The sequence below is a fragment of the Panthera onca genome, chromosome A1 (assembly GCF_046562875.1).
Source record: "Panthera onca isolate mPanOnc1 chromosome A1, mPanOnc1 haplotype 2, whole genome shotgun sequence".
Taxonomy (NCBI): Eukaryota; Metazoa; Chordata; class Mammalia; order Carnivora; family Felidae; genus Panthera; species Panthera onca.
In genome coordinates this window covers 12,639,199-12,660,927 of record NC_138339.1, presented here as the reverse complement: position 1 = coordinate 12,660,927, position 21,729 = coordinate 12,639,199, and the positions used below count along the sequence as shown (strand labels likewise).

At 44.6% G+C, this 21,729-nt stretch overlaps 1 protein-coding gene across 2 annotated transcripts in view; it reads right to left on the bottom strand.

The window, feature by feature from the left end:
• FBXL7 (F-box and leucine rich repeat protein 7) overlaps nt 1–21,729 on the bottom strand; it is a 390,753-nt gene that overhangs the window by 282,552 nt on the left and 86,472 nt on the right. For both annotated transcript variants that reach the window (XM_060634381.3, XM_060634382.3), the window contains one exon: nt 3,639–3,728. In XM_060634381.3, coding sequence (XP_060490364.1) covers nt 3,639–3,728 — 90 coding nt within the window. The remainder of the gene's footprint in view (nt 1–3,638; nt 3,729–21,729) is intronic.

Below are 21,729 nucleotides of genomic sequence, written 5' to 3'. Positions count from 1 at the left end.
TAAAAAATACCACTGTCTGTGGGATTGAAACCAAATTGTATCACCATCTGTGCCCATCATGCATAGGAGAGGAGCCTTATGACCCAAAGTGAAAGAGTGGGAACAACAGATAGACAGCAAGGACATAAAGTCCTTACACTGATTAGAGTCAGTAAATGTGACCGATGTCTCAACCATTAGGCTTGGTGGCTCAAAACATAAATCGAAGCTAAAGTTAGAGACTCTTCGGGAAAAGCCTAAAAAAAAAAAAAAAAAAAAGGTTTTGAGAAACGTGTGGGTCTATCATCTCTCATGTCTTGCAGAACTTTCCAGGAGAGTATGTTCTCTGAGGAGTCCACTCTGACCAGACACCACGCTCTGGGCTGTGAACACTATTCGTCCAGGGACTCCTCATGATGCTTTCAGGGCTGTTCTGGCCCCAAGGCCAGAGCATCTCAGGAGAAGCTTTCGGCCAGCGGCCCTGCACTTTGGATGGCCAAGACCCATGCTCCTAAGGGGTCTTCTCAGTCCTGTTCGGGACTTCTTCCCGGAGGTGGGGGGCAGCATTTTTCAAAGAATAGTTCGTGACGATTTAGATGGCAGTCTTCAGGTCACGCAGAAGCCACAACTCCCAACTCCCCTGTCATGTGTATGCTTCAGTGAGTTTTAGTAATGTACTGTGCTGTGCAACTTGCACCACGATCCGATTTTAGAACCCCGTCATCTCCCTAGTAAGTCCCTCGTGTCTGTCACAGTCAGTGACTATCTCTACCACCAGCCCCAGGGAAGCGCATGTTATGTGAGTGCCCTTCCCTCTCCTCAGCTCCCATGTTCTCAGTTCATGTGCCAACAGGCATCGCATGGGTTACCTACACGCTTCCCAGTAGGAGACGATGACTCTGCCGTCCACCAACCGGTGGAGGCTGGGCACAAAGGCGCCTGTGCGTGCACACGCTCCACGCTGGCCGGGAAATTGACGTGATACCTTCCCCATCCAGCCCAGCAGGTCGAGGTCCAGCCCTGCTCCAAAAGGCTTCCAACCCAGCTATTACCGGTATGGCCACGGCTTTCAAAGGCTGCAGGAAAACTGGATATGGTCCTTCACCACATACCCCATTTTTATAAATCGCTATCACTCAGACCTTGAAACTGATGATCCTGCCTGTGTTTCTTGAAGAGGATATCGGGAAATTCAGAGGGAAAACAACCTTAAGAGGATCAACCGTGGGAGAAAATGACGATAGTCAAACCGCTTCTGGAAAGCCAGTTACACCACTCACCCAATATTAACAAGACAGGGTAAACACAGTTCTCGAAACGGTGGGAAGAGAAGCAGAGAAGCATTTTTTTAATTGGCTCCTCTGTGGCACATGTAAGAAACTGGCGTCCAGTCTCTGTTTCTTTGCCAGCACACCGCACACCGTGGTCACCAGGTGCTTTCTAGTAGGAGCAAACATGTGTACGACTGGCGAAATCCACTCTGGAGGTCACGGAAGGTGACACCCTAATCCTGAGGGGTGGATCAGGATTCTGTCACCTGCGCTTTGAGAAAATTAGCATTACTGTCGTGCTCCCATCTTGAAAAACCAGGCTGATAGTGAGACCGTTCTGCAGCAAACCTCCCTACGATGCATTTTAATTGTAAATGATACCCATGCCGAATTCATTTTAAAATACGTTTTTGTTTCATTGATTAAAAAACAGTAGCAAAATGGACTCATACATAGAAATACTAAAAAACACTTAATTTTGCAGACATGCAAAAAAAATGGACAGCATCTCTCATAGGGATGGGGTCCAGCCACTTAAGAGCTGGAAAAAACAGTGCTATTAATTTAGCTCCATTGCTAAAAATGATTTCACCTGAACATTGAATTTTCCCATTTTTCTCCTGAATTTACTCTCAGAATGGTAGAAAATGCATTGTGACAAAAATATATAAAACACTGGCTGGGCCTGCATCAAAAGAATCTTCCTAAGGAAAAGGCAGAATAAAATGAAAATTTTAAATCCCTGTGGAGTCGGGGTTTTTTTTGAAGCATAAAAAGCAGACATTTTTAATGCATGAAGCCCCACAGTCCCTTCCCCCAACCCTTTCACCAATGTCCATACAGTTTTGTATTTTCCATTTTTGAAAAGAGAAAAGAGTAATATGAGAACTTAAATCTGGAGACAGAAACACACAGGGATTATCAACGTAAAGTCTTAACTTTCTATCTTCACAGCCACTCAAATTAGCCAAACTATGACTATGACAAAATTAACTGTAATCACGATGGAAAGAAGTGATCACCTTACAAAAACGTACATTTTTGATTACAGAAGACCGTAAATCAGTTACGTTGAAGTGATTTCCACTCGGGCTCCTAAGAACGGAGGCCTCAAAAGCAAATGTCTAGAATCAATTTACTTGACTTGCCCATTACCTTAATTGAATTTCAAGAATGACCTAATGCTCGTATTTGAATTAACAGGCAGAAAATTAAAATTGGATTTCTACCTGGTGCTTCGCTGCTCTGAGAAGAACACCCCACCCTGTTCGCCTCACCATGTTGGTAAAACAACGCTAAGGCATTTATACACCAGGGAATATAACCCGTGATAAAATCTCTTTATACATCAGCCATTTGAAACACAGCAAGTCAAAGAATGCCCAAAGAGGAGACACGCACAGCAGAGACCAGCCATCATCGTTCATGCACACGCTGTCATACAGGAGCAACCAACATCAGGTCAAGGGTACGCTTCCCAATATTGCAAGCAGCTTAAATGAAGCCTCCAAACAAAGCCTGGAAATGTACTCCCACACACCCTGCACACTTCAAGGAAGCAGGCTGCACACCCTGTCATGAACATCAGCCGACACCTCACAGATGTCTTACACTGGACCTGTGTTCAACAATTAATTTAGAAAGAACTCTTCTTCAGAAAGAAAAAAACTCACTTAATTGTGTTTCACATTAAAATAAAAACAACTAATTCCATAACTGAGGCAACCAGCCACTAACTAACTACCACAGGAACAGTCATTTCCACACCCAAGTAATGACACAAAAGCTTCCGGACTACGCAAAGCAATTAATTCCAACATCTGTTACTACATATAGTGAAATTCTGTATCAAGACCATCAGTGGAACGAATCTTTGTCCTGAGAGGCAGGACTTTCCACTTATTCTTTACATAATCAAACAAATCTCTTTTCCTACTTCCAAATATTGGTTAGTTCAAATTCTACAAATCACATGATCGTGACCTTCCGTTGCCAAAATCCTGAATTCCGAGTGTGCCTATTTTGAAAGCTCTTCCAGGAACTTTCAACTACAGCACAAGAATTTGACAATCCTAGTGTTTTCCACACTGAAAAACAGGATCTATAACGTCATGGAGGCTCGCCCAACGTGAACCTATTATATATTCACAAAATAACAGCACTGCCTTAGAATTGAGACACTTAAATCCTATCGAAACCCCTTTATCGGGCAGCAGCAGCAAAGCAGCAAAAAAGAAACTCGAGAAACCCTCCGCCTTCTTCATTTTTAAGAATCTCATACGCTCCCACTCGGGAGAACAGAACTGAGACTCACACATTTTATTTGTCTTCCAAAAATAGCCAGCACTGTGAACACAGGGAGAGAGATAATGAAGACCAGATGCCTACCTTCACTGGTAGCCACATTCTTCTGGGCTTGGGTCGGCGTGTGATCTGTACTTGAACTCACGTCGGATGAGATGCTTGAGCTGCCTTTGCCTAGAGAAAACAGGAATGAGCAGCTTTTGAGTTTTGTGATTTCAGAACCGGACCGTGCCTTCTACTCTGTCCCATACCAAGTCATATCACTTGTTTCCAAGAAAGGAGCCATAATACCAAGTATGGAGTTTATTAGGTTTCCTGCCTTATGCATTAAATATCTGACCCATGTAAGAGTGGAACTAAAGCCCTATTATAATATGGCTTGACTGTAAACTCAGACAAGATTATAAAACATACGATAACGTAATTTCATTTTGGCATGCACGTGAGTAAGTAAGGACATGTGGGAAACACATCCACGGCATTAATTTTTTATTTGCAACTATAAACTATACATTTCCCAGCAAAGGACAAAAGCACATCTAAGAATGAGGCATTACCCAAATAGTAAGAGCCTGCTAGCTCCAAATAGTTGTGGCATCTTTTCTTTTTATGTTTATTTATTTTTGAGAGCAAGAGAGACAGAGCACAAGCGGGGGGAGGGGCAGAGAGAGGGAGACACAGAATCTGCAGAAGACTCCAGGCGCTGAGCTGTCAGCACAGAGCCCAAGGCGGGGCTCGAACTCACCAACTGTGAGATCATGACCTGGGCCGAAGTCAGACGCTTAACCGACTGAGTCACCCAGGCGCCCCTATTCTTCTAACTTTTAAAATAAACATATACATTAATAGTGCTAAACATTCTCAAAATGTCACACGAGAGTCTGAAAATACGAAGCTGACTCACGGCCTCATGAAGGAAGTGCCAGTGACTGGCAGCGAGCAGAATTCTAAGATAACTCGCGTGGTACCTGCTACAGACGGAACGTGTCCGACTGCCCCCCCCCCCCACCGATTCATCTTAAAACCTAACCCCCAATGGGATGGTATTAGGAGATGGGACCTTTCGAAGGGTATTAGATCATGAGGGTGGTGCCCTCATGAATGAGACTAAAAGAGACGCCAGACATCTCCCTTGGTCTTTCCGTGTTATGAAGACACCGGAGAAAGACAGGCATCTGTGAACCAGAAGGGTCTTACCAGACACCTCGATCTTGGGCTTTTCAGCCACCAGGGCTGTAAGAACTAAAGTTCTGTTGTTATAAACCACTAGTCTATGGTATTTTTTAAATAAAGTTTGTTTGTTTGTTTATGTATTTATTTATTTATTTTGAGAGAGAGACAGCAGAAGCAGGAGAGGGACAGAGAGAGAGGGGGGCAGAGAATCCCAAGCAGGCTCCCCACTGTCGGTGCAGAGTCTGATGCGGGGCTCAAACTGATCAACCATGAGACCATGACCTGAGCTGAAATCAAGACTCAGGGCTCCAACCCATGAGCCTTGAGATCATGACCCAAGACAAAATCAAGAGTCGGAAGCTTAATAGACTGAGCCACCCAGGCGCCCCTATGGTATTTTGTTGTAGCAACTTCAACAGGCTAAGTTAGCCGGTGCTCATGGCATGTGCTTAGTAATCTGTTCCCTTGAGCGTGGGTAGAACCTGTAACCTCTAAGCAACAAATATGGTAAATATGAGGGGGTGTTGAAGATGCAATTAAATTCCCCAATCACTTGGCTTTGATCAAAAGGGAGACCATCCTGGGTGGGCCTGGCCTAAATAGGTAAGCTCTTTCCAAGAGTCTAGAGGAAAGAGACCCTGCCCGTTGGCCCCAAAGAAGCAAGCAGCTGTGAGTTCTACCGCTGCAAGGGAAACGAATTCGGCCAACACCTGCATGAGCATGGAAGAGACCCCAAGCCTCAGGGGAGCCACAGCCCTGGCCAATGTCTTGACTACATCTCCGTGACATCCTGAACAAAGCTCCCAGCAGATCCTGGCCCAGAATTCCATCCCCAGGGAACTGTCGGATAATAGATGTATCCTGTGTCCTGCTGCTCTGAAGTTTGTGGTGACTTGTCACACGGCGATAGAAAACTAATATAATGACCATCCAATTCTATCACAAACGCGCTCTTCTCGCTTAGCAAGTTAGGATCAAAACCCTTACATGCAACTGAGAAACACGTTCCCTGCGCAGTGATACGTGCCCTAGTTTCGTGGAGTGCAGTCACATCCAAAAACAGAGTAGAAAGTACAAAGGCACTTCAACTTAGGAGCTTCGGGGATTTGCTTGTGAATGTTGAGAGTACTGGAACAAGCCAAGTTCATGGGTGATATCACCTGAGCAGGGAAGTCAAAAGGCTGTTGTCTCCTTTCAGCACTGCCCGTTGTTCACTGTGACTCCTGACTCTGAAACAAGTCTGTCATTCCAGTTGTCCCGGCCCATTTCCCATCTTCCGCACTCAGAGTTAGCCAAGGTGACGCATAACTCTCCATGAGTTTGTGTCTAGCCCAATTTTGTGGCCTGGCGGTGGTCGCCATTTATCTGCCACGGTCCACCTTTGGACAGGGTTGACACGTTGGATGGGGTGTGTAGTTTGAAGCCTGCCGACCTGCTCTCTGACCTCAGTCAGCCCCTACTCGTTTTTGACCTTGGCCACTCATTTCTCCTCCAGGAGGCTCAGTGTCCACATGTGGTAAGAGAGATGGGTGGACTGATTCCCAGCAGCTTGGATATTCTGTGATCCTAGGAGTCCCTCACAGTGCTCCTTAAACCCGAGCAATGCCAACACTCCCTTTGATACGGCAAAATGCATTATTGCCCACCACTGATGGAGACTTACATTATTTTTAGTATATTGGTATTTAGCAATGCACAAATGGAAAGCTAGAAATAAACTCCATACGCTTTAACCCTGATTCAACAATGAGACCAAAACAAAGTAACAAATTGAACACGAAAACAAGAAAGCCCATAAAATTCAAATTAACGGCATTAATTTCATGTGGTAGATGATGTTATTTTGCAGAGATTAAATTGCCTTTCAAAATGTTAATACAGTACGGGCTGCGAAAGCGAATGTTCTCTGGGTTAGGGCATGTCCGTGCTCCCCCATGGCCCGTGTGAGAGCTCAGGTGAGCACCACTTTCCTCCATCCAGAATCGGGAGTCCTCCCTCCCAGAGCAGGAAGACAGGTCACTGGGCCTTCACTCCGTCTGTTTTACTCATGATCTTTAAGTCTTCTCCTCTTTTATTCTTTATTGGCCCCTAGGCATTGAAATAGAACTCCTATCTTAAAAGATAGGCGTAAACTTGGACAATGAAATCTTGTGGCAGGACTCATCCATAAAGGGGAACCAGGATACAACGATTTATTATTTTAATGCCTGTCATCAAAACGAAAGCCCAAAGCAAAATAAATTCTAGAGGAAATTCTCAGACAGGTCTGAAAACAGAATGCAGACCCCCTCAGGGGACCACAAACTCCAATTTAAGAAATGCCGGTCTATGAAGAATGGGAAGAGGCTAAGAAAACAAGTAATATTATCAATGATATTAATAATAACAGCTATGTATACTGTGCTGTGTAGCCTAATAAATATTTTCTTCATCACATATTGACTGTGCCCTGCGGCTATGTTCTGCAATCACTTTTTCATTACTGCCCTCCCCCCCAAGGAACCTTGTTAGACATTTCTCCCAATTACCCCAAAAGATATTGTAATACCACCAATATGCTATATATGTTATGCCCTGCATATATACCTCTGCTTTTTACATTAAATGGGGTTCTCCCCCCCCCATCAAGAACCATTTTTTGTCCCTTTGAGAATATATGTCCTTTGACAGTAAAACACTGAGTATTTAACGAATTAACTAATTAAGGAAAGCAAGATCATAGAGAAATGCAGTCCATTCTTGTTATTCATGGTAGTTATGTTCTATAAAGCCACCCCAAACCATGCAATGACAAGAGTGGGTCATTGCTTCTAGGGGAAAGACAGGGTTAGCTTTCTGCCAGCTGCTGGACACAACATCTTTGTCCACCCGTCAATACATACCCTTGTTTCATGTGTGTTTCTATTTAAAGACACCTTATACTGTTGATTGGTTCGCACTGAACTTGAGGCCAACAGAGCTATACCTCAAGCTTAAGTGAACCTTATCTAATAATACATGTGAGACACCTCCCAACCTTCTCACACCTAGGAACGTTAGACAGCTCTTCAGCATGACGCTTGAAGGCCACCTTAGATAGTGAAACCACCAAAGAAATGCACACAAATCGAAAAACGTGGTGGTCAATAAGGCTGCAAAAAGGACATTTAGTCACAGCCGAAGAGCCAAAACAAGAAGACAGGCATCACCTTGTTCATCCCCAGCTGGGGACATGCACGTTGGGAGACTCAGATTTTCCTCACTCTGTTCATGTCCGCAAATGACCACGAAAACATGTATTGATTTGGGGGTTACAAATAAATTTCAGCAAGTAGACACATTTCCAAATATGGAATTCACAAATAGTGAGCATCAACTTATATAATCTTGTATTAAATATGGTTTCGCAGCTTTCATGTGGACCGGAGGGAGTAGAGTCTGTAAATGACAAATCTCACATGTGGATTTGTAATTTACTGGTCTGAAGATTCAATAAAAATAACCCAGAAACAGCACTTAGGAAATACTCCACGAATCTTAGAATAAGTTCATATTTTTGGATGCTATTAATATGCTCTTTGTTTCTACCCTGCTTCTGGAAACATAACCATCTCCCCAGTGAGTTCAGGAAAAAGGTGTATGTTTCGGGGTGGGAAACTTATAACAGAAATGTTACAGGAGGAACTCAAGAAGGAATGGAGGAGGTCGTATGTGTCAAAAACAGGAATTGGAAGTATAACAATGTTCTTGCAAGCCAAGCTACGGCCTGAGAAAGATCATCCTACATTTCTTACCTTCAGACAATGTTTGGTTGAATAACTGCTGTCTACACCTTGGCCAAGTTGACACATAAAACTGTCCATCAGTGTCAGACCACAAGAGTTTTAATTCCATATCTACCAGTTCCAAGCAACGTGTCCAGGAGAAAATCTCTCTAATTCTCTAACGTTCATTGTCTTTATCCATAAAGTGGGGATAAATGCAAAAAAAAAAAAAAAAACACTACCCATTTCCTCTATAAATGGGGGATTGTATCCACCCTTCAGTGTTTGGGGACGTTGCTAGGAGGAATAAACGGGATCTGGCTGGTAAAGCATTCGATCATGCCCATGGCTGTCAAGAGCCCACCCTGTGATTGTTTAGTACTGACCCATTTATTACAGCCTAATTTGTATCAGGAAACAGGAAATGAAATTTAAAACACTAATTATTATTACACCATTACATGGATATATAGTAGTAAATAAATATTACACATGCACGTAAATTAAATTATACATACTTTATATAGCTGGCGAAAATCCCTCTGGTATGAGCAAGGCTGATAATTCTGCTATCTGACTGCTTTATGTAACTACGTGAAAGTCTGTGTATTTGATCAACGGCCAAAACCCTCATTAGGGGTTATGAGCATATCAGAACTACGCCTGTTAGACTTGGTAAAGAACCATGTTACGCTTTATTAAATGTCCTCCCAATTGGGCTAAAGGCCCCAAAATGAGGATAGTGGAACCAACAACTAGGTATCAGATACAAATACACACCAAAGCAAGTGAAAACTAACTAGTGTGCTGATGTTGGTCGATGTTATTTGTACCAGATTAACATACATACATGTAATTCTCAATCACAGTATAGCGAAACTAGTCAGCTGATTGATTACCCCGGTCAGTTGGGACACACTGTTAATCCGGGGATGTTAGCAGAAGAAAGTGCTGGTCCTCTATTCCAGCCATGCTGTGAGAGCGTGCCAGGTTTCCACAGTGTTTGAGGAGAAAGACCATGTTCATTAAATGGGAATCCTCTCATAGAGAACGATTTTAAATCTCTTAAAGTTCCCATGCGTAAAACCTGCAAAACTAAGTCTCTTCTCGCTTTTCCTTCCCAGTGCCCAGGCTGATTTTGTAAATGCAGGTATTTAAAACAAGACAGTCAGACATTCCACTGTCATTTATTGATAATACGAGAAGGTAAAGGGTAGAAGAGACCAGATCAATCGATACATGACAAAAAAAAATGAACCAAGGGATCCTACGGTTTTGAACATTCTTAAGAGTCCAAGAAATTACCTGCAAAATTGATTCCTTATATAACTTCCAGATTATATGCATTGAATTCATTCCTGTGGGTTTCAGCCATGGACTTCGGATATGAAATCCACAAACCAGCATGTGGGCCCACGTGGGGGTCTTAGCCCGCTACATTTCCTGTTCCTCTCAGGTACCTTCTTTTCAAGCTGCTGTTGGCACACCCTGAGAGCATGGTTTAAATACTAAATGTCTACACCAAATGAAAGAGAATTCTTTGTAATATCTCAAAATTAGATCACAGGAGTGGTGGGGCATATTTGTATGTTGAACTCACTGTTATTTTCCTGATTGTTACCGTGAGATAATTTCTTATCTTCCTTGATCCACAGTTCAAGGGTCTATACATGCAGAATAATAATATTAGTTACCTCAAAGAATGATCCGGCTTAATCCCCAGCCCAGGTGCATACAGGGTTTGAAAAAGAAACTTGTATCATGAAAGCATATTAGTCCTTTCAGACCACAAGGGAGAGAGAGATTTAACAGAGGAATTCTCCAGAGTCAGAAATCTTGAAGTAGAGGGAAATGAGGGATCGGATCCTGAACTTTCTGCTTTATTTTATTATGAGCAAAAATCAGTCGATGGTGCCCTCTGTATTTGCTTCTCCCCCAGAGAAGACCGCAACAGGGGATGAAGAGGGTAAGAGGAAGAAAGGAAAGGAAGCAGAAGGGCAAACGTGAGTCCCGGTTCTCTTTTCATTTCAAGCCATTTAATGTCCTAAGTAGTATCTTCCTTCCTCCACTTTCCCAAAGCACCTAGCAACTGATCTCAGGGCCACTCAGCAGGATACCGGCCTCTATAACGTGTTGGCGGTCCAGGGCAGGGCTGGAAAACAAGACAGTTAAGTGAACACCTGCTTCACACCCCGGAGGTGTGCCGGTCCCTTCCTGCTGAGACGCTGCCATTCTTACAGGTTTATATTCAGCCTAAGAGAAGCCAAGGACGCTTTTCAGCGTTTTTCTCAATTGCTAAGAGAGGCGACGTCCACCCAAACACAAGATCTGGTTCAGAGTGGGGGCATTCTTTAAGTCCATGAAAAATAGGTACAACATAACATCTGCCAGAAAATGTAACTATTTTTAAGCGTACGATGTAGCAGCATTATTTACCTTCACGATGTTGTACAACCATCACCTACTATTTCCAAAACTGTGCATCACCTGACACAGAAATCCTGCATCCAGGAAGTAGGAAGTCCCCACTCCACCCTCCCCCAGCTGCCGGTAACCTCTGATCTGCTTTCTCTCCCTGTGAGGTAGCCTGTTCTGGATACATTCTCTAAGGGGAATAATATAATATTTGTCCTTTTGTGTCTGGCTTACTTCACTTTTGCAAGGTTCATCCGGGTTTTAGCACGAGTCGGCACGACATTCCTTTTTACGGCTGAATAATACTTCACTGCGCGTATCTACCTATTTATCTATTTCTCTCTTGAGGATGGGCTTTTGTCTACCTACTCTTCCTTGGGCTATTGCTGGTAATGCTGCAATGACAGGGTGCTGGCTTCCACCGCTTGTGGCTTTTGACTCTCAAACTTCTGGTGCATGTTGTTTCCAGCCGAAATCAGATCCTGAGAGCTGTGGCTGGAGCAGGCGAACAAAGTACACAGAGTTCTTCCAGGAGAGAAACACGGGACAACCCCGCTGCTGAGTCAGCAGCTCCCTGACAGGCCTGCCGCACCCCCAGGAACGGAACGTCAGGCGGTGATACGGGGTGTGTTATGTTACCTCCAGGCAGGGCTGGATGGCTGCTGCCGCCAGTAGCGATGAATCGAGAACAGAAAACCAGCGCGCCGCACAGATGCTAAGAGAGCAGACACAGAGAGGCACAGAAAGGGCTTGGGGATCCAGACACACACGTGCGGCAGGGGCTCTGCCCTTGGAAGGCCTGCGAGGCTCAGACTGCACGCTTGGGGGCCGCCCCCTTCTCCCCAGATGGAGACTGTCTACACTCTCTCTCTAGGAAAGACAAGAGCTTCTGCCTCAAGTAATTCAGAGCAGGAGGGGGTGGAGGGGTCCCACTCCCAAGTCACAGGAGCGAAACCACGACGTGAAATGCAAGCCCAGGGCTTACCCACACATGACCCTGGAGGAGACCGATCACTGAAGTGGTGTTAGCTTGGACGCCAAGGGCTAAAAAGAGGCAGAATTAGATAGAAATATAAGTTGATCAGCAATCGTTCGCTGCACACCCTGTCGTTCTTTTTCTTGGGGGAAGAAAGAAGCCACACTCAGAGAAAAATCTCAATTAAAACCCACCATTTCTGCACGTCTGCGGAAGGCTGTGATAAAGAAAAAGAAAGGGGCATGACCGTGACACAGTCCTCTCCAATCCACGGAAGGTGGCAGACAGCCACGTGTGGGCCCAAAGCACAGCGCGTGGTGCCGGAGGGCGTGGAGCCTGGCGGCAGGCTGCTGGAATAAACCCGAATCTTGGCTTCACTGCCAGCTGAATGGTGGAGCTTCAGGCAGCTTTCCGGACGTCTGAGCACCACAGTGACCCCATCTTTAAAGTGGGACGTTGGGAAATAGAAACTCACAGGGAGCAGCTGTGAGAATAAAATGACAAAGGGCCATTGCTTATCGTGGCATGTATGTATAAAAGGTACTTAATACCTGCTAGCTGTTATTAACCATCTTCCCTATCGATATCCTCAGTCAATAACTCAGTTTAATTCAGCAACGACGTGTGAAAGCTACTGCACGCAAAGGACTGTGATTGTGGAAAACGCAGGACGGTTTTGTATTGGGTTGGGGAGAGAAACCACAGGCACATGAATAGAACTGAACATAAACACAGTATATTAAGTTTCCGAATCAGATCATTGAGTGACATTCCCAAATACTATTTGATTTGCGGAGTTTCGCTGCTGTTTAGCGTGACTGCTTTTTCCATATACATAATGACATTAAAAATATGTAGAGTCGGGAGCCTGGGCGGCTCAGTCGGTTGAGCGTCCAGCTTCGGCTCAGGTCATGATCTCGCAGTTCGTGAGTTCGAGCCCTGCCACAGAGCCTGGAGCCTGCTTGAGATTCTGTGTCTCCCTCTCTCTCTCTATCCCTCCCTTGTTCATGCTCTCTCTCTCTCTCTCTCTCTCTCAAAAATTAAAAAAAAAAATTAAAAAATTAAAAATAAAATAAATATGTAGATTAATTGAAATCAATCCTATTTGTTTTCTCTACGGTATCCTCAGCTCCATGTGGGTAGATCCCTTAACCTCCAAAGCAAGCCTGTGCTTGGCATATTATGGGCACTCAGTACACATGTTAAATGAGTTGGCATAAGAGGAAGGTCCTAAGTGAATATGCAGGAAATTTCTTTCTTTTTCCTTTTTTGGGAGAGAGCACGAGTGTGCGCACCAGTGGGGGAGGGGCAGAGAGCGAGGGAGGGAGAGACAGAGAGAGAGGGAGGGAGAATCTTAAGCAGGCTCCAGGGCAGAGCCCAACTCGGGGCTGGATCTCACCACCGTGAGATCACGAGCTGAGACGAGATCAAAAGTCGGATGCTTAACCGACTGAGCCCCCCAGGCACCTCTGGAAATTTATTTCTAATGGAATGGCCCCCTTCCTGTAATGTTTCCTAGCAAGCACTGTCCCTTCCTTACAGACGCCACTCAAATCTACGTTGGCCCAGAGGAGTCTTTACACAATGGCGATGTGTTGAGTGTGCAAAACAGAACTCAGAAAACTCACGCAGATTCCCAGTGACGACACAGAACACAGTAAGCTATACTAGCTTCCTGTGGCCGCTGTTAACAAATTGCCGCTGACCACGTGGCCGAAAGTAACAGAAATTTCCTGCCTCACAGTCTTGGAGGCTGAAGGTCTGAAACCGAGGGATTCGGTCAATTCTCCAAGAGGAAGACCCTGCCCCATGCCTCTCTCCTAGCTTCCGCTGGTCGCTGGCAATCCTTGGCGCTCCTCAGCTTGCGGGACAAAACTCCAATCTCTGCCTCAGTCATCCTGTGGCCATCTTCCCTCCATGTGTCTCCGGGCCCCTTGTCATCAAGGCACCAGCTACAAGGGTCCATCCAGCCCACTCCGGTGTGCCCTTATCTTAACTGCTTACATCTGCACTGACCCGATTTCCAAATAAGGTCCCATGCTGACGCTCCAGGAAGGACCGGAAGCAGAGGGGGGTGTGTGTGTGTGTGGAGGGAGAGGAGGGCCACTTGGCAACCCGCTAGATTTTCCAACACCATTTTCTGAAGAATTGAACAGAGAGCAGAAAACCCCGCCCTGAGTCTCCCATACAAGCATTTACTCAAGTCCTATTGCCCGGCAATGTTGCTGCGGGTGCAAAAGATTAGCAAGCGGGGCTCCTGGGTGGCTCAGGGGGTTAAGTGTCCGGCTTCAGCTCAGGTCATGATCTCACGGTTCGTGAGTTCGAGCCCCGCATCGGGCTCTGCCCTGACAGTGTGGTGCCTACTTGAGACTCTCTCTCTCTCCTCTCTCTCTCTCTCTCTCTCTCTCTCTCTTTTTCTCCCTCTCTCTGCCCCCACTCCACTTGCACTCATTCTCTCACTCTCTCTCTAAGTAAATACACTTTGAAGATCAGCAAGTATGATTTAATGCACCCTGGAATGCAAGAAGCCCTAAAAGAAAGGGTCTCCCAGCTCGTGAAAAAGCAAGCACTTAGCACACCATCACGGGGGGTTTTCAGTTGAAAAGGCCGGGCAATATTTCACTCAAGGCACCACCGCAGAGCCCACTTCCCTGAGCCTCACAGCCACCTACGGGCCTTCAGGCAAGTCCACGAGAGTTAACGCAGATGTCAGCCGATGGAGACACAGATGCTGCCTTTGCTGACAGATGGGGCCTCACAGCTGGGCTTCTGAGCAGGGTACCGAGAGGATGGGACCTCGGACAGGCTCAAGGGTACATACGTGCACCAGCACCAGCATTTCCATTGTGCTCTAAGTCGCCCAAAAGACGTTTTTATACTAATGGCAGCATCACTGTAATTTGTACCACTGATTTCCTCCAAAGACCACAAGCGGACTGCGTCTGCTTGAACTTGACGCGCTTGGAAACAGGGGAGCTCTTTCTGAAGTTCAGCGCTGTTTCCACGTGATCTGGGCACGGCTTCACAGCCACGTGATCATTTCCTGGCATCCAGAGCCTCTGGTGCCAACAAATGCATGACCGCGTCTTCTAATTCACCCTCTCACTCATTCATTCATCCAACATGCCGCGTGCCAGGAGCCCATCTTAGACACCATCCCATGATCAAGCATCTTGGTGGCAGAGGACCTTGAGAGCAGGGAAAGAGTGGAGAAAACACCAACTTTACCTTTCAGCGGAGAGTCTACTGAAGGAACAGGCAGCAACATCCTCTGAGTCTTTGTGGCTTTCTGTGGCTCAGCCCATCAAAAATTAGTAACAGACCTTTGTACCCTATGGCCACTGATTGATTTCAGAATTTAAAAAAAAATTTTTTAATGTTTATTTATTTTTGAGAGAGAGAGAGAGAGACAGAATGTGAGTAGGTTAGGGGCAGAGAGAGAGGGAGACACAGAAGCAGAAAGCAGGCTCCAGGCTCTGAGCTGTCTCAGCACAGAGCCCGACGCGGGGCTCGAACTCACGAGCTGTGAGATCATCACCTGAGCCGAAGTCAGACACTCAACCGACTAAGCCACCCAGGCGCCCCCGATGTCAGAATTTTTATACAAAGCACATTTATAAGTGTTTACCTTAATTATCACTGATGATCAACGTAAATTGGTGCAAGTTCTGAATAATAAATTCTTAAAAGGCATCGATTCTCCTTTAATGCACAAGCAGTAAATCAACCAACAGTGAAAGAGAAAAACGAGCTATCTCAGAACTTAATCTTAATTAATATAAAACAATCTTAGGATCTTATATGTTCCCCATTCCACACTGGGCAAAATTCTATTATCAAAATTCTGTATCAGTGGAACGAAAAAAGATCCAACCATCCCTACTTCGTAAACAGGATTAAAGCAAACAAGTTTCTCTTCCACAGGAGACACAGGCACCAAACACTGTTGGGAAAGCATTTAAATGGAGAAACTGGAATTCTCAGCTCAGATCCACATTCACTCCCTGACCAGCCGGGAGGCCCTTGGTAAACTACTCAAGACTTCTCAGTAACAATCCAGACCCACTGACTGGGGGAGAGGAAAATTGGAGAAGCTCATATTCAAGATCCCTTTTAGTTTTCAATTGCTACATTCTCCGTTTTCTCCACTTCCCCAGAATCCAAAAGTTACCAACTGTGTAGCAAACTACAAACTGCTTTACAACCATAAGCCAAGACACAAAAAGACCTAAAAATTAGTTAAGAGTTGAATGACAGAGACAGAGTGGTTAGCCAACTTCCTCCTTCTACTGAATTGAAATTATATAGAATTATACACATAATTATACACACACACATACATACATTCAAATATATATTTATACACACATACATTCAAGTCACCAACTCACAGCTGGATTATTTCACCGCTGTGTCTTCTTGGGTATGTGACCTCTGAGCCTGCCTGTCCAGTGTGGTGATCTTAGTCCCCAAATGAGAATCTTGATTATATTACCTGCCAGGCTCCCAAGAGTATCGTTATTCTCCTCCTACGTCTCTTCCACTTCCCTTGCATTGGGAGAAGTTTTCTTTAGAACCACAGTGGGAAGCTACAATCCTATTCCACAGGAGTTGAAGTGCTTATCCTTGCCAGTAGGCAACTCTGAGCACGGGGCATCTCCAAGAAAGTATGAATGGCAACAAGAGAGTGTCTCACAGACAGCCAAAATCCTTCTGAGTCCTGACTCGAGGGAAGGAGAGGCTAAACCAGTACCCTGAGCGCAGTGATCACCCCACCCCTCAATCCATTCCGTCCCCTTGACTTTATGTAGCTGTCTCACGGTTGGGTGATAGTGACTTCACTTCTAGCTCCAGCAGGGAGCTCTGCCTGTCCTAACTCAATCAACATGAACCTGTCCTCACTGCACAATGATTCACTGGGCAGAAAATGAGGGGCAGTTGAACGGCCAAAGCTTTCCAACAATCGCGACAAGATGCTCTCTCTCCCTTTCTGGATAGAAGACCAGGAGCTGTTCGCAGCCATACTGCATTGAAAAGGACAGCCCACCTGGGCGTAAAGATGCACGCAGCAGAGCAAAGACAGAAGGAAGTTAGGTAAGCCTATCGCTAAGATATTACCAACTGTAAACAGTCCTGATGCCTGCTCCACTGCTAGAGTTCTGTTGCATGAGTCAGTGAGGAACAAAGGAGAGAAGTTCTGTGTGCTGCACCTCGTGGCGAACATTGAAACTGCAGACGTTTTATGCTTACACACACAACTTGCAAAGAAAACCATTGCATCGCAAAGCGAAGACACTGTTTTTCCATGTGCAAGCAGCACTTTCTTTCTTTAGAAACTGACTCCATGAAAGGCTGAATAAGTACCCAGTAGTAATTTTAACAGTGATGAATTGTAAGATTTTAAACAGGCACAACCAAGTAAAATAAGAGGCAGTGCATGCAGCCCCATGATAAAACCCGATAAGGTTTTCCAGACCTGGGAAATAGTTTAATTTTCTCTGGGCAATGAACAGATGATTTGGTAGGTCTTTCTTCTTTTAACAACCTTAATTCAGCTTCCACCTATAATCTATGTGGTATTTTTCAAAGCGTTATGCATTAACAAAAAAAAAAAAAAATCACTCTCCCTAAATTTTGCATTTATGGCCCTTTTATCATATAAATTGTGGTTATAACCTAACTTGAGGCTTGCAGGGGCCAGTGAAGGGAAAGGTCTGGCTTCTATAAAATGAGATACATTAAGCAAAATAAATCTTGCCTGAAACTGAAACAGTTCTTGAATATAGTAACTTAGGAGCTAATCTCTCCTTTCTTTTAAAAATATAATAACTTTGCCTTCTGGCCAAAATAGATATACTCCACCAAGAGCTGTGGCTTGTTTCTCCATTCTCTTTCTTGATGTGCTGATACTTGGTTGATAGCTGGAAAATGTCCTAGAATTCTTTTCCCAAACTCGTCTAGCACAAAGTCATCGCTTCATCCATGAAAGTGATGGCATTCTGACCATCCAATCTAGTCTGAAGGGAGACTAAGGCTCAGGGATTTAAGGTTTCGATCTATTCATCAATGTCTCCCTCTACACTCTGCCTTCATTCACCTTCTTGTAAATCTTACACTCATCCTAAAAAGCAAGCTACATTTGATGAGCACATTTTGTGAAACCCAGACAGGAATTCTGGATATGTTTACGCCATGTGTATGTTCATGAAGACTTCGTTGGAATGCAATTTACAGGGCTTTAAGTCACTGGAATAAAAAGTAAGAATTTCAGGGATTTGTGACGGTATTTTTTTTCTCCGTGTGATACCATCTAGGAAAATGTTTTCAGATGCATGATTTGCGACAGGCAGAATAATCTTGCCTGCCTCAAGATTTACAGATTCTTTATAAAAGAGGAGATGGAATTAAATATTTCGGCCCTGTTTTCCCTCCTGGCCTCACTACTGACTCTTCCCCATCTTTTCAAGATGTTACCAACATAGACGCTGATCCTCAAACCGTCTGATCGTGTCGTCAGCCCAGTTTAAAACTCCCTAACAGTTTCCTATTGGGTTCTGGCTTAAGCCCAAACCCCCTACAGTGGCCCACGAGACTCTGTGTGATAAATAGTCACTGCCTGTCCTCCTCTCAGAAGTCACCCCGAGGATCCCCAGAGGTCTCTATTGCGATCACTGCCATCCACAGTCCCAGGCGCTTGGAGATAGTCAATATATACCTGTTGAATGAACTAGGTAATACTACTATAAACACAGCCTTTCCCTTTTAGATTTACCCAAATTACAAAATTAACAAGCTTTTCAATACAAAGAATCTTCACCTACAGAGAAATAAAAAATTCATGTAGATCCATGTGAGACAGACAATGAGTTTGGATATCGATCACAGAAAGGACAGGCCACTGATATCTCTTTAAGTTCCTAGAAAAACTGCTTAAAGTAGTTTATTGCCGAGTAGAAATCGAACAGGGGCTAAGAGAAAATAAACTAATGAGAACAGATCAGAAAATAAATTAGTTGTTTGGGTGCCTGGGTGGCTCAATTGTTTGAGCGTCCGACTCTTGATTTCAGCTCAGGTCATGATCACAAGGGCATGGGATAGAGCCCCACATCAGGATCTGCACTGGGCACGGAGCCTGCTTAAGGCTCTGCTCCCTCCCCTGTTTGCGCCCTCTCTCTACATATAAATAAATAAATTAGTTGGAGGTAAAGGAGGAGGATGCTGGTGACCAGCCCTAGCCCATTAATACCATACAAAGGGTACACCCATTAGGTCAGGATGATACAGACAGGACAGAAATACCAACGTAACAAAACAGGAGCCCAGAGGTAATTCACTTCTAAATGGTGAAGGCAGAAACGTAACACAAACAAATCGGTGGAGAAGGGAAGAATTCCCTGAGATAGCCAGGTATCCATTGTTTAAAAAATCATATCCTCGTCCTCCTCAAAAATAAAGTATAACAGTCAAAATAGATCAACTTTTATAAAAATAAGCAAAGATTTATCAAATTTCTAGAAGGCAGAAGCCTACCAACCTAAAAGCTAACATAAGAAAGTGCAAAAGAAATTATCAAGAGATTCAACCTTAGACAAATTTTGAACTTCCGTATGTCAAAAATCAACAAACAGTAACATATATAATTGAAGTCAAACAGTCGGTTAGGGGGAAAAAAATCACAAGGGACAAATGTCTTTATTGTTCAAGGAACTCACGGGAATCACTCAAAAAACAGTAAGACAAACACACAAATCAGGAAAGAACACCAGGCGATTCCCCAGAGAAAAAAAACACACATGGTAAAACAGAATGTGAAACAGAGTTTAACGCACTGATAGAAACAAAGCAAACAGAGTGTTTGTTTGCATGGGAATATCCATTGCGCTGCTACAAGAAAAAATACATACAAGTACTTTAAAGCGTCCGGCCACATGCACATCAAAAGCCTTGATATGGTTTAAGCCCTTTTACCCAACAATTCCACTTGTCCTTCAATTTACACGGGAGTCTGCTACTTCCTTACCTAATGTATTCTTGAATTTGTCTTTAAAAGTAAACTATGCAGGTCAAGTAGCTGACCATGTTGTTTAAGGGGCAGGATGGGCTACATGATTTATGGGCCCCAGAGCAAAATGAAACTGTGTAGCCCTTACTAAATTGTGATTAGGAATTTCAAGGGATTTCAAGAGCATCAAATAAGCATGGGACCCTTTGAACACAGGGCTCTGTGTAACCACAAAGGTAGAAAATCCACGGATCTGGCCCTGCTAGGGGATGTTCTGTATCCAGACTGCTGGGGAAGAAAAGGAAATTTCTTATTGTGGTCCACCCTGGCACTACCCTTCTGATCCTGCTTAGCAGAGGAGAGGCTTGGGGGGTGGATTAGGGAGAGAGCTGTCTGTTAAGAGGAAGGGTCCTCTTCTCTGGGGAAAGCAAAAAGTAGGTCCTGGAGATGATGCACCTGAGCAGACATGATGCCAAAGCCTGGGCCATTTATAAGGCAGCCCCCAGCAGTGTCTTCTCATCGTGCAACTTAGTCGACATCCAGAACAGGCACCCAGTCTCTCTTCCTTCCCCCCTGGGCTGCAACAGAAGTCAGACAGAGAGCCTGACCGGCATGGCTCACACCCAGCCCAGCCCTCTCCTGCCACTGGATACCAGGCCAGGAGATACCAGCGTGCCACCAACCCCTAGAGACTGGTTCACCTGGTGTCTCTCAAATCAAGCAGCACCATGGGAAAGGGATAGGAGGTCATGGATAATTATCAAGTCTGCTTGTATGTCACTAGAGAAATTCAGCACGCAAAAGGTGCTTTAGGAACAGCAACGTATAATAACTGGGGAGTGTTTGAAAGTGGCCATTCATCTTCATTTTAGTGTGGGGAGAACATATGCTAAGATGCCGAAGTGGAGAATTAACATCTCCTTCTGAATAATTAGAAACAAAAGAAACTCTCTCTGCCGCAAAAACACATACCCACAGAGATCTTCGTATCATACAAAAGTAAACTCTACCATAATATGCCTACCTGAATGCACCAGACTTTACTTTCAAATGCTTTTTTCTCAGTTATTTCAAGAGCGAGCCTTAGCCCAGTTTTGGCATGACCCGACATTCTGATACAGCACGTTGCACGCTGTTGAGACGAGAGTTCTTACTCTTGTAGACGAGAGCACTTCATCCTAATCCCAAATGTGTGTTTGAATAAACCGCATAAAATCCCTGAGCCTCCAGTTTTTTCTTACCGTCAGGTGAGAAGCTGAGGGCTCAGATGTTCCCAGACCTCTCCCAGCAGCCAACCCTTATCGAGCACGATCCGCAATCTTATTATTCCACCGCATGAGATAAGACCTATGTTACCACCCCTTACGTCCATACAAGGAAATTAAGGCATAGGCTGTGCAACATTCCCAGAGCTCGTAAAGGAAAGCGCCAGGCATTAGACGCCCCGATCACCACATGACATCATCTGCTTGAATTTTTATTAGAGCCTTGTAGGGAAAAGCCCAAATGCTGGGACCAGCACACTTAGATTTGAATTCTTTTGTCACTTATCACCTCTTTGACTTTGGAAAGATAGTGAACTGTTGCAGCATCCCGGTTTATAAAGCGGGGTCCCGGAGTGGTGGGTGTGCTGTGAATTAACACACGTAAAGCACCTAGTTTGATGCCTGCCCCTAGCAAGCACTCGGTAAGTGTTCCTTATTAATACTGTGCCGAAAGCGTGGGTTAATACGGTTGTCCGACACTTCAAAATTAAGATCCTACATCAGCCCTTTAATCTAAGCACTTTATTCCAGATTAATAATCAGGTTAAAGAATTCCGACCAGGGCTGTCTTTGCCACTGGTTCTTCGATCGCTGTGCTGGT